This window comes from Pelobates fuscus, chromosome 3 (assembly GCF_036172605.1).
Source record: "Pelobates fuscus isolate aPelFus1 chromosome 3, aPelFus1.pri, whole genome shotgun sequence".
Taxonomy (NCBI): Eukaryota; Metazoa; Chordata; class Amphibia; order Anura; family Pelobatidae; genus Pelobates; species Pelobates fuscus.
The window spans coordinates 301,275,712-301,290,150 of record NC_086319.1 but is presented as its reverse complement, the minus strand read 5'-3'; the positions used below and the strand labels follow the sequence as shown (position 1 = coordinate 301,290,150).

Here is a 14,439-nt window from a genome sequence, read left to right as displayed (position 1 = left end):
GTCCTTAAGGGGTTAAGCTGAAGTTGTTTTGGTGCTTACAGAATCAATTTAACATCAAAACTGCTATTTACCACAGGTTCTCTTTGTCATGTATTACAGCTTCTAACTACGAAGCACTGTTATCCTGAATAAATCTTATAGGTTTGTATTAAGTGGAGCCAACTTTTCATATGGATTTATGGCAAAATCATTTAAGGCATCACTGATGTTATATATTCACAATGGCTCGTATAACAGCAGGGCAATGGGGGGTATAATAAGTACGAGTGAGATTCATGGTGGAAAGTACAGACTATAAATCATTAAGAGAAGCTATTTGTTCTTCAAGAATCCATTAAATGAAAGAGACTCATATAGTGCATGTTGAAGGGCCCTGTGGCTGTATTTGTTGTTAGAACTTTGTCCCTGGCAAGAGGCCATGTCAGAAAATGCCACATTCTTTGGTCCAATATCTTAAATGAGATTTTTTACAGCCTTTAGAACAAAGGATTTTGTTTCTTACACTGGCTCAGGTTGCAATACAAATCACCATCATTACTAGCTGAAAAAACAGGATGTGCAAGAGTATAGTAATATCATGTAGCATGTTCCGTAAGTATCCAAATATAGAGAAAATAATGTAAAAAAATGTTAGAAAAACAAAAAACAAACAGCAGGCACTTAACAAATGTGTCTAAAATTTATTCTGCCATATGTGTAGGTGAAAAAAATAATCACTAGTTTAATTCCCATCTGACAGACACCTTCGTGATATACACAAATATGGATCTATGTATGCACATGAGAGTGCTAAAGTCCTCAAACTGCCTAAATATTGGATTTATGTTTTAATAGATAGCCATGACAAATCCTTATTTCTGATAGAGAATGCAAATCATGCAAGACTTTTACTTACGATCTTCCTTTCATAGAAGGCTCCACTGCTGTAGGTAGTTGCAAGAGTAGATGAGCACTCCTCAAGGTACCATGGCTTATACCCATTTTCTGTGGTGCTGCTGATGGAGATCGTATAGATGCTGTTGGTATATCCGTCACAGGAGCAGTAATCCCCCTCTCTACCGCCATTGCCAGATGCCCACACAAATATGGAGCCCAGTCCTTTGCGACCCTAAGACACATTACAATGTAATATTTCATTTAAACCTGCTCCAACAAAACAAACTTTAATCCCAAAATCCATGTTGTGAATGTTTTGCACAAGGCTAAAGAAAGAAGGCATTGCATCTTGCTTAAATAAAGTTGAACCACTCTGAATGGCAACTGTCAAGATAGCCTGCAACCCCCCTCTGGACTGGCGGGGATTATCCCGGTCCCCGCTAGGGAAACTACTTACCTGCAGCAGGTGATTCCCCTGCCGAGCTGCGGACTGCACGATGTGCCTAAGATGGCGGCCGTGTCAAAATCTCTGCAGCTTTGGGGGGGGACTCAGGTATCCAGCAGTGGAGAGAGAGTTTTGAAGCTTAGTACGACCAAATCTATCAGGCTTTCCGGAGAAGCATACAGCTTAGAACTCCCCACCATGTCCTGCCTGCTAAAGCGGAGCATGAGAATGTAGCTGCAGTACACCTATCCAGCATTAGGCCTGGGGCCCAATCGGAGAAGCAATCACCTCGCAGCTGGATTAATAGGAAGGCTTCTCGAAAGTCTGAGTGCCTCAGGGCCCGGCCCCACACCACGCACCCAAAGAACACCCGAAGAGCAGCGCTGGCTCCCTTTAAGGCACGTACCCAGGGAGATTGACACTCTGCAATCAGCAGCACACCTATGAAGTCTCCACACGTAACTGGGCTACCCCTGCAGGACTGTGGGGGAGTAAGATGTGACCTCATGGCTAGCTCAAAGCCGGATTGTCTATCGATGCCTATCTGCGGTATAGTCTGAGGCCGGCTTCTTCTACCAATCTGATATATCAAACAGAGCCTTATGCTTCACTGTGTTACTGGCTCTAACAACTACCCAGTGGTTTTATTGTTTATGCATGTGACAAAAGGATCTAGCTTGAATTACTATCTTTATATCATTCTGTTTGCCTATTCTCTTTTACCTTAAAAAATAAAAAAAAAAGTGAACTCTTCTTACTATGTTACATCCTGTACAGTTTTTTTACATGTATTCTCTCAAGATATGTCATTACACAGCATGTACTTTTCCTCATGCACTTCAAAAAAATATATATATGTACACACACATTGATTAACAAAAACATTAATACCACCTGCCTAATATCATGTAGGTCACAGCTCTGATGCATAGAGGCATGGACTTCACAAGAGTGGAGTGTGTCCTGTGGTATCTAGCCAAGCATTGTTCCAGAACATCCCACAGATGTTCAATCGGACTGAGATTTGGGGAATTTGGAGGTCAAAGTAATAACTTGAACTCTTTGTCATGTTCCTCAAACCATTTCTGAACAGTGTTTGCAGTGTGGCAGGGAGCATTAACCTGCTAAAATAGGCCACTGCCACCAGGGAACACCATTGCAGTGAAGCGTTGTACGTGGTCTGCAATAATCTCTAGGTAGGGGGTACGTGTCAAAGTAACATCCACAGGAATGCCAGGACCCAAGGTTTCCCAGCAAAATATTGCCTCTGCCGGCCTGCCTTCTTTCCATAGTGCATCCTGCAGCTTCCCAAGGTTAATGACGCACATGCACCCTACCATCCACTTCATCTAAAAGAAAATGATTAATCAGACCAGGTAACCTTCTTGCATTGCTCGATGGTCAAGTTCGGACACTCAGATCTCCATTAAAAGTTCTTTCAGCAGTGGACAGGGGTCATCATAGGCACTTTGAGCAGCATGCAGCTATGCAGCCTAATATGCAGCAAACTATGATGCACTGCATGTTCTGACACCTTTCTATCATGGCCATCATTAAGTTTTTCAGCAATTTAAGATACAGTAGCTCTACTGAGTCATTGGACCAGACGAGCAAGCATTTGCTCCCCACATGCATCAATGAGCCTTGGGCTCCCATGACCATGACGTTAGTTCACCGGTTGTCCTTTCTTGCACCACTTTTGGTAGGTACTAACCACATACTGGGAAAACTACAAGACTTTCTGCTTTGGAGGTCTTCTGACCCAGTTGTCTAGCCATCACTATTTGTCAGTCACTCAGATCTTTTTGTTTGCCCATTTTTCCTGTTTCCAACAAAATAAATTCAAGAACTTACTGCCTAATATATCCCACCATTTGACAGGTGCCATTGTGAAGATATAAACAATGTTATTCACTTCAACTCTCAGTTGTTTTATTGTTGTGCCTGGTCAGTGTATACTCGTCTAAACTTTGCACTACAGCGATAAGCTAATTTTTTGTTTGATGAGTCCTGCAGAAGAACAGTAGAGGAAAATGAATACATGGAATTACATTGTGAGTGTTACATACTTATCTGTAGTTATTTCTCCTTAGCTACAGGTCTACGCATTTTGTTAAGTCTTGTTTTGATTTTTAATTTTCCTGTCTTACTCTACCTTCTGTGAAATGGTAGCTCATACTAAAATGATCTGCATCTTCCCTCTGTCTCACTGCTGCTCGCCCACTCAGTCATTACCAGTCAGTCTATCTGGCAATCAACGCCTGTTTATCTTTACAACATATGCCTTGGAATTTGTTTGTGTAGGACTTTAAGAAAGAGCTGTTGCCCGTTTAGGACTGAAAGGCGAAAACCAAGACATATACTAAAACACTGGCTTAGAGAAATAAAAAAAAATAAAAAAAATAGATCTAGGTTATAGTTTCTGAAAACAGCTTGGTTGAGGACTAACACACTGTGGTAGCCTAGAACACTCCATTTTACAGGTAGCGAGGTGTGTTCTAGAGATCTATTCTAAGAGGAGCTTTGAGGTCTATGTTCATTCAGATTACTTTAACAACCCCAATGTGTCTGTCTATTAAAGTACTGCAAATGTGAATGGATATATTAATTGGCAAGTAGACAGGAATATTTTTGCAGAAACTAATTAATGCACATTTACCAGAGTTTAGATATAAATTTAACTTTTAATGCTGTGAAGTTATTTGTTATATTAGAGGGGTAGGCAACCTTCGGCACCCCAAATGTTATGGACTATATCTCCCATAACGCTCTTACAGTCATAATGCTGGCAAATCATCAAAGGAAATGTAATAAAATATGATTAAGGCCACTTAAGGATAACCAAAGATGCAGATTTATCAGAGCAAAAGAACAAGCAACGTTTCGACCTTTGAAAAAGACCCTATGAGAGCCGAAACGTTGCTTGTTCTTTTGCTATCCTTTAGTGCCTTGATCATTGTCTACTTCACAAACTACGAAGTGATGTTTGGCCTATCTTAGGTCTGGTCACGTCTTGGAGACCAAGGGAGTGCAGTGTCCCTTGCACTATTGATCAAAGGAGATGTAGTCTGGAATGCCAAAGGTTGGCTAACCCTATACTAGGGTACACTTCAGGCTCTTATCTATCACCACCAGCTGCAATCGTTGTGAAAATCAGTACACTTATATCTGCCAATACATTAAAGTACATCCTCAGTTACCAGAACGTATATGACACAAAGAAACAGAACAAACTAATTTAAAAGATTTGGATTTGATTAAAAAGACATCCTATAATTAAAACCGTGGTACTTATGAGATCATCCACTGTGCCTAAAAGGAAGAAACCCCACTGAGACTGCAAAACATTGACAAATTTTAAATTGCCATGACCTTCACCTGATTCAAGTTCAGACTTAATAGCGCAAGTGACAATTAATTACCACACGCACAGGTATTTAGTGAATACTAAAATGTAATTACCAGATGTACAGCTAGGCTGTAAGAAAGCTCTAAAAGTAGAGCAATCCCCAGGGAAACAGTCAGCAGAAAGAATCCAATGGTTTCCACGGTGATTGCACCACTATTGGAACTTTAACCCACTTGTCTCTTTGCAACACTTATTTAAATACATAGTAAGAAAAGAAGAAAAACACAACAATCAGCAACCAAATTTAAAATTATCTGAATGCGATACTAAAAATATAAAAAAATAAATTTTCAAAATCCTTATATTACTCGAGTATGCAGATCGAAAAAGTTTAATTTTTGGCTCTCTTATACACCCTGATTAACGCTACCAAAATAACAGTAGCTAAAACTGGAAAGTCTACACAACAAATATGTCATGCCTTGTAACAAAAGACAGAAATTCTTCTCAACTGTTTGCCATTTGTCTAAAGATGTAGAAGTGTTTAATTTCACCCTTACTGTTGTAATTTATATTGACATCAATATAGTAATTTATATTGACAACTCATTCAGCAAACCCTTACGTCCTTACAAAACCTTTCTAAGCTATTTTTTTCTAAAGTCCCCAAGAATTCTAAAGGGAGGGCAAGTTGGAGGGAAGTCCTGATGTCTAATGGCTCACAGCCAGGATATGCTTGACAAGTCTGGAAAGATACCAGCATTGCACAGCTGCAAATGTGTTCTCCGCAGAGAACTGAAGACCTGGAACTAGGCTGATGGCTTCGTTAGTGTTGGGGCTAACAAGCAGGAAGCTGCCCATCCTTGTTGTCACATAAAAATATTGAGACAAATCAACAAATGACATGTGTCAGCTGTACTCATAACCTAAGCTATATGCCTACATATACATCTATATATATATATATATATTCAAACACATTAAATCATTATCGCTTTATTAGCGAAAAAACTTGATGTCTGTGATTGACCCAGGCAATCCAGCACTATTTGTTGAGACTTTGTTTAAAAATAAAGGGTTCATCTAACAAGAAAGGGGCTCTCTAGCTGGTAAAGCACAATCACAAATAGATACATACAATGGGTGAAATCAACTTGTGACAAATAACATTAAGCAACTTGAAGAAGCAATAGATGGGATATATTTATGTTTTAATAACTCTGCAACATATCCAAGTTGTTATGCATTCCAATGGTCAGTAATGTCTAAATGAAAAATCTATAAAATCAATAGAAAAATACACGTAAAAAAAAAAAAAAAGAAAAAAAAAAAAAGCTATGGACTTGCCTGTTATGCAGGGCTTCTTTCTGCAGTAAAATGGCTAATTCTACAGAAAGCAAGGAATGAGTTATTGGAAGACAAAGAGATACAAAAAAAAAAAAGTTGCATTTTCACAGCAATTTGTGTTTGCTTGTCATAGTCAGACAATCAGATTACAGCTAGAATTCCTGTCTGTGACCAGATATGCAAAAATGGGGGGGGGGGGGGGGGGGAATAAAAGCAGCCAGTCTCTACCTACTTAACGTAGACAAGCTGGATCATTGCATTTATACTTGAACGTCCTCAAATGGATTCTTTAATAAATTGAATTTTATATCTGGTGCTTGAAGCATGGCCTCTTACTTTACTAAACAGGTCTTATTACCCCCAATACTCTAAGACACAAACAAAGACATGCGAGAACACTTCCCAGAATTAAATAAGGCTGGATGGTGAAATGTGGGTGCTTTGGATTGTAGGGGGCTATATTAAAGTCAATTTAAAAAAAAAACTGTGTGTGTGTGTATATATATATTTATATAAATAAACCTCCATTTGGTCGTAACCACTGCAAAAGATATAAAGGTGCTAGGAGTGTCCTTTTTGAGTTGAATAATATGATATTGGTATGTTATTTGCTTAAAGTGGATCTGTCACTATTTTGCAAGGCCCTCCCCCAGAAAGTGAAATTTCTGCTTGGGATAAGGTGGCCACGGGGTGCAGTGAAAGGTGGTTCTATGTACCTAAAGCCTCGCATCTTCCTTATAGGAACAGTCTACAGCTCCCGGGACTTCATCTTCAAGGAGCTGTTGGGAGTACAACACTAAGGTCTACGGAGGATCTGGGAAGGCCTTTCACAGATAACGTCTTTCAATGAGCAAGAGAATGCCTAACTCCCAAAGACATCCCTTGCTGCACCCCACTTTGTCACTTCTGAGGGTCTCATAAATAGATAATCTTTATGAAATACTCATACTGACATCATAAGACAGAGCCGCTTTAAGAAACCAGTGGTTAATACATATTAATATTGTGATTTGTAGAGTTATGATGGCAACAATGCAGGCACATAGGACTACAGAATTTGTGAACAGACCTTTAATTTGCTAGTAAACTGTGTGTTAGTAACATTTATCCATCTCCACGTAGAGCTTCACCTTTTTAATGCCATCTTCAAAAGCCTTTCTAGCAAGCGGTCCTGGTCCATCCACAGTCTTGCCATCATCGTCAGGACCCCAACTTGCGCTGTAAATGTCTATGTAGTCCGGTCGAATGCCCAGTGACTTTGCCTCTACAAGATCGGTTACATCTCCGTCTAACATACGGATTCCTAAAAATACGAGGGTAAAAAATAAATTGCATAGCTCCAGCTTAATTTCTGGTTGTGAAAGAGCAAATCACTGAAAATCGAGGGCCTTTGTTGAAAGAACAAAAAAAGCAGAGATTTAAAAAGCAAGTTAAGCTCTAAACATTGATGTAAAATGCAGTACAGTAATCAGCAACGCTGGGGAGGGAGGGCTGGATTTGGAGCTTTCGCCTAAACTTCTCTGTTAATTATAAGTGATGGTGTATAATTAAAATTGTGCTGCAGTCTGTAAAGAGAACTTGTTCTGCTTAGAAGTGAGAGCTTCTGTGATTTGGACGGCAGTTTCGCTCAACCACATAAGCTAGTTTAATATACAAAAACAGAAAACTTCAATTATTTTTGCCAGAGTTATTTTTCAGAAATGCTAAGTGCTGTACGGAATGCAATATCTGTATAATCAGTACAGTAAATTCTCCTCAAAGAAAAGAGGATGCCTTTGTAATCTTTTAACTCACAAAAAAATGAATATCATTATGGTTCAGGAGACACATTGGATTCAAGATCATAAAAAATATGTAAATTTAACAAACATCCAAATGTGTATCTGTAATGCCTTAACTATGGTATCCTCTTACTTCCTGGTTCCACGGAGCCTAGCCACACCCCTGTATGACACGGTCTGCCTATTTAATCTGACTGCACCAGCTGATCAAGGCTGGATTATTGAACTACGTTCCTTACTCACAACCCGGCTACAACTTTGTTGTGAAAGCCTCTGCTACCAGACCGGACTGAAAGACTCTGCAAAGTTCCCTTCACCTCTCCTCATCCACGACTAAAGATTAAACACTCTTCATACGCCTCTGAGGAGATCTCGGGAAACCAGTGTTCTATATGCCGGCAGCTAAGTAAAACCAATGTGATAAGCGTTGCATCTAAAAGCTGTTATTACCTGTCTCCAAAAGTCCTTCGGTAAAAGCAATCCTGTTACAGCTAACTTCAACTCATACTTCATATCAGTTATCTGCATCTGTCTTGCTTCAGTTAAAGTATGGAACAGCTATTGTAATTACCTATCACCTAAACCGTTAACTCTACTAAGAGACTCTTTATTGATTCAGTGTCTGCAATTTACTATCGTTTACTCCTTAAAGCTACAGTGCCTGTAATTGTGGACTTCAGTTATCGTTTACTACTTAAAGCTACAGTGCCTGTAACTGTGGACTTCAGTTATCATTTACTACTTAAAGCTACAGTGCCTGTAATTGTGGACTTCAGTTATCGTTTACTACTTAAAGCTACAGTACCTGTAAATTGGAATTAAAGTCCTTACCTTTTACTTTCTTTAATAAATATTCAAACTATACGAAATCTGCAGTTGTGTTCCTTCATAACAAATGTTTAGACGTGACAGTATCATGCAAATCTATTAGGCTCAAAATGGAAAAGAGGAGTTGCAATAATGATATCAGATAAGATCAAGGTAGAAGTAATACTTTAAGTTTCGGATGAAAATGGTCGTTATCAAATTTTGATAAAACAATGATATACAATATTAATTAACATTTATCCTTCAAATCAAACTCCTGAAATTTCTAGCAAATCTTTATAATAAAATAGAACCTATGATATGTGGCAGACTAATTATAGAGATATCAGTAGTGTAATCAATTTTAAGCTAGATAAAAATCAAAGTAACACTGTCCCCAGAAAGATATGTAAATCGATCCTCTAATAACGATAGTCAAGATTCCCTAACAACTAACTCCCTATGTGACTGTTAGTGGGTTTTACATCCAAATGACCGGGAATACACGTTCTTTTTCTGCGGTCCATGAATCATATTCCTGCATAGATTATTTCCTAACCTCCTTAAATGGTTTGGAACGTATCAAAAAGGCTGAAACAGGATCCATAATTTAGACAGGACATGCCCTGGTCTTTTTGGAGATTAGTAATAATAACAACTATAAGTCTAGAACTAGATGGAGGCTAAATTAAAATGTATCATCTGAAACAGACTTGGAATATTTACAAACTGAAATTAGAACATTCTTGGAAATTAATGACAATGGTACAGTTTCTTCCTCAATCTTATGGTGTACTCTTAAATGTTTTGTTCGAGGACTATGTGTTAAACTAGGCTGCCAAAAAAATATAAAATCAAAAAGTTCTCTTTTAGACTTATATGTGGAGTTGGCAAAGAATGAAAGACTGAATAAGACTAGTATATGTCCGGAAAGAACTAAAATAATATACACCATTAAAAAGGAAATAAATGAAAACATTCTATCACAAGTTGACAAGACTATTCTTTGCCTAAAGCAAAAATAGTACCATAATAATAAAGTAGGGAAGGTTCTTACAAATAAATTTAAAAATGATAAAAAAAAATAATATATATATATATTTCTAAACTAATTGCAAATAACAGACAAGTAGACTATCCAAAAGATATTGCTGAAACTTTGCCAACTATTATGAAAAACTTTATCATCTAAGTGTGGATTTACCAAACAAAATTAAAATTAAAGACTTTTTGGGCAATCTTGAAATTCCTAAAATCACATAAGAAGCCTTAGCTAGTTTAAATACACCCTTTCCATATATAGAGATCCAAAAGGCTAGTTCTGACCTGAAACCCTCCAAGGCCCCAGGTCCAGATGGTTATTCTGCAATATTTTATTAAAAAATTCATGAAATAATTATACCAATTCTGTTAATGATGTTTCAGGACTTTCCAAGCAGTGGCATTCCTAATGAGATGCTTCAGGCCACGATATCTCCAATCCTAAAACTGGGAAAGGACTCTACATTAACTTCTAGTTATAGACCAATATCTCTAATTTAGATGTAAAAATCTTCTCAAAAATTATAGCTAATCGACTTAAATTGATCATTCCTCAGATCGTTCATAAAGATCAATCAGGGTTTGTCATGAACAGAAATCCAATAGACAATACGCTTAAAATAATAAACATCATTCACATATCAGATGTCCAAAACTGAAATGGCCTTCCTGGCCCTAGATGCCGAAAACTCATTTGACAGTCAACTGGACATGCTTAGAGATAGTTTTGGAGTCACTTGGCCTCAAGGGCTGGATCAACGATAATATGCCTTTATATACAAATCCAACAGCCAAAGTAGTTGGACCAATGTTTGAATCAAATTGGTTTGCCATTGCAAATGGAACACATCAGGGATGTCCATTAGCACCCCTCTGCTTTCCATACCTTTCCATTGAACCACTAGCCATCTCAATCAAGAAAAATGAAAAGATTCAAGGACTACAAGTAGGAAACCGAAACTGCAAAATAACATTATGCGCAGATGATTTCTTTCTGTCTGACAAACCCTGTGGAAATCGATTGATGCGCTCATTACCTCAAATTAATCGTTTTGGCAAAATCTCAAATTTCAAAATTAATGTTCAGAAATCAAAATTTTTTGTAAATTCTCTTTCCAATAGTAATTTTAAGCTTATGAAGTTTTAATATCAGCTTGACTGGAAAAAACCTACAATAATTATTTGAAAATTAAGCTTAAAAATCGGATATACCAAATATGGTGGAATTTAACCATCCATCTCCAAAGGATTAGAGATATTATGGTTAGGTTAAATAAATGTAATTAATGCCTATGTACTTCCAAAAGTTGTCTACTTATTCAGAACTATTCCTCTTAGAGTAAATACTAAACTATTAGACAAAATTGCTGCATTATTAAAGATTATATTTGAAGGGGGTAAGCATCAAAGAATAGCCAGTAATAGTTTAATTAAGAGTAAGAAAGAAGGTGGAGTAGCTTACTCTAACATATACAATTTACATGAAGCAACTATGTTAACTCTATTTAGAAAAAGAAAAAAAAAAAGAGACATGGGTTTATGTGATATATCGAACTGCACTAAATTAATATATAGGTGGTATCAGATTTCTACACAACTTAATAAAAATTTCCAGAAATTATTCAGATATATTTTGGAGATGCCATCTGGAAAGGGGCAATCTAGCATATATCTGGTGGGATTGCGTAGGATTAGAAAAAATTAAATCTTGCCTACAAATATAATTTAAAGGACCACTATAGTGCCAGCTCTCCTCCTCCTCTCCTCCTCTTCGGGTGAATGCGCATGCGCGGCAAGATTTTCACAGTGAGAAGCGCGGAAGCCCTCTAGCGGCTGTCAATGAGACACCCGCTAGAGGCTGGATTAACCCATTTATAAACGTAGCAGTTTCTCTGAAACTGCTATGTTTATAGAAAAAAAGAGTTAATCCTAGCTGGACCTGGCACCCAGACCACCTCATTAAGCTGAAGTGGTCTGGGTGCCTATAGTGGTCCTTTAATAGTAATACGTTTTCTCCATATATGTTTTTATGGAATATAGACTTCCCACCATGTAATAAAGCACAAGAGTATTTAATAGAACACATTCTTTTTGCAACCAAAATAGTAAAAGCTCAAGATTGGAAAACCACAAACTTAAATTGGACAGCTGTATGCGATCAAATTTCTTATCAATACAGAATGGAACGCAGCTTTTTTATAACAAAAGGTACAGTGGAGAAATACGACAGCTATTGGGAACCTTGGAAGAACGATATAATTATGCAATCTCGTAACATATAAGATTATTATATCCAAATTATCTCTAACAACCCGTCAAAGATATTGAATTTGATATAAATTTCACCTCTCCCATAGGACACCCATGTATGAATGGAAGTATGCATGGAAGATATGTATAACAATATCTGTATTGCACCATATATTATATATTTTTTTTTATATTCATATGCATTTAAATGTCTATCACCAAATCTGTAAACTCACATATTGTTGGTCTTTGACAGGTGGGGCCCAGGGGGCAGTAGTGAGCCAAAAGCGAGGTACCAATTGAGGATAAGCGTCTCACAGGACTCACAGAAGTGTATATACCGAAGAGCACAGTATAATTAAGCAATGAGGTAGAGGTTAGCTGGGTTTATATAGGGGAGAGGTATTCACCTCTCATATATCAATGGTTAAACAGTGATTAGCCCACGGGTTGCGGCATGATGTGGAGAGCCACGACGCCGAGTCCACGAGTCATAGGTATGCCGGCAGTCTGTCCTTGCAGTTGGACCTGTATGCAGTGAGGAGGAACCACCACATGAGTGAATGGAGATGTGGCGGGGGACCCCCAGGTAAGCGTGGCCGTGACACATATATTGTATGAATAATATTTATGTATGAGAAAAAAAAAAAGTGTAAAAGTTTCAAAATAAAGAATTATAATTAAAAAAAAAAAATTATATCTTTAATCTATGTATTTAGTACTAGTTCATAAATGCAGTATTTAATGGTAGAGGCACCTGAGCTTAATGTGGTCTATTTTGGCAGATTGGAACTAGGGCGAGTAGAAATGGGCCAATATGAATTTACCATTTAGTGAATAACCCTGCTGAGTCTTATCCAGTAGAACTCTTACAATCCAAAAGGCGACCTTGAAGACTACATTAAATTTAATAAAAGAGTTGCTATAATTCAACTGGCTTGCAATATAGTATGAAAAGACAGGCAGATAATTGGAATGTTGATTTAGATTAACATTATAACCTGTTCGATATATGGCAGAAAAGCATTGTGCAGTAATAACCCCAGGTCCCTTTCTGTCAGGCATGGATTGCAAGCAGATCTCTATACAATTTAATACGAACAAGCAAAAATGCTACAGCTCATCTAAGTGTGACTAATGGCCACGCTACTGTCATTGTCCTGAAGCAGGTGACAGAATACAGAAATATACAGCAACGTGCACTTTGACTCCTGGCAAAGAGAGCGGATCCCTTACCTCCTATCCGGGCATTATATGCAATTCCAACAATGCAATATGAATTATTAGCAGCTGCTGCTACTTCACCAGCACAACGAGTACCATGCCTAAAGGACCAGAAAGTTAAACGTTACAAAATAATATATTTATGTACACACAGCTATATGTTCTCTACTCTGATCCTTTAAACATGCTTTATTCTTACAATTACTACTTCTGGTCAGATTGCTCAGCTTCAAGATAATTTCATATTTATCGCTCTTTAGGTATGAAACGAATAATATGTTGCTATCAGCAATATTCTCTGTACCACAATATAGCATTCAAATCTACCAGTAAGATTTTCGTTTAAAAAAAAAATAAATACATTTCCAGCAAACTTGTTTTTCTTTTGGTACAGTGGGCATTCAAGGAGCTGAAAGAATATATCCCATTGGAAAGATGGAATTTGGATTGCAAATACGATCTTTGTAAGCCGTTAATGTCACAAGCCCCAGCCCGTTGTACCTTATTTGGATGTACTGTGGAGTGTGTGAAAATTGAGGTTTTTCTAAGGTCAAAAAAAGAAAAAAGGATCCTAAAAAAACAGGAGCATTTTGGTTTTGATTAAATGTTTTGCAGCAACAAAGTCAAATGTGATTTCATTTTTTTTAAAAAAAATTTTTTAAACATCATATGTAAAGGAAACACGTAGAATTTGAATTTGTAAAGAACCCACAGATGTAGTAAAAGAATTATGCAAATTGTCATTCATGTCCAATATTACATTGCTTACAAAGCTGTACACCTAACACTACAGAAACCCTCTGCCGTCACACCCAAACTCAATGAAACAGCAAAGAGTGCCTATAGTGGCTGTTTGGCAGATAAAACTGCAATGTTTTACATACAAGGGTTAAGTGAACATGGACACTGCACCCAGACCCCTTCAATGAGATTAAATGGTCTGGGCGCTTATAATGTCCTTTTAATGATGCCTGATAAATAATAATGTACATACCCAAATACCCACGTACTTAAGTTCATGTGACATTTCTCTGCACATGCCTGAGTGCGATCGGAGCATTATGGAGTGATGTCACTAAAGTGCCTCAGAGGTAAGCGGATTCTTTTTTTACTGCTAATTTAACCTGTACTGTTCAGTTGTTAAAAGTCTCCAAACAGGTAAATTAAATATTTAATATTTGTATGTCCACACAATTGTGCATTGCAAAAGATTATGTATATTTCCCCTACAAATCATATTTGTTAATCTATGGGAACAATCAATCATTGTGTTCATAGAATTTGTTTTCGCATTGTCATTTTGAATCACTTCCAACACA

At 37.4% G+C, this 14,439-nt stretch overlaps 1 protein-coding gene and 1 long non-coding RNA gene across 4 annotated transcripts in view; one reads left to right on the top strand and one right to left on the bottom strand.

Moving 5' to 3' along the window:
• LOC134603136 (uncharacterized) overlaps window positions 1-14,439 on the top strand; it is a 364,337-nt gene that overhangs the window by 75,613 nt on the left and 274,285 nt on the right. The window lies entirely within an intron of this gene.
• Window positions 1-14,439, bottom strand: part of PCSK6 (proprotein convertase subtilisin/kexin type 6) — a 190,339-nt gene that overhangs the window by 61,396 nt on the left and 114,504 nt on the right. For all 3 annotated transcript variants that reach the window (XM_063448814.1, XM_063448815.1, XM_063448816.1), the window contains exons 6-8: window positions 13,133-13,221; window positions 7,148-7,320; window positions 896-1,108 (exon numbers count right to left, since the gene is read on the bottom strand). In XM_063448814.1, coding sequence (XP_063304884.1) covers window positions 896-1,108; window positions 7,148-7,320; window positions 13,133-13,221 — 475 coding nt within the window. The remainder of the gene's footprint in view (window positions 1-895; window positions 1,109-7,147; window positions 7,321-13,132; window positions 13,222-14,439) is intronic.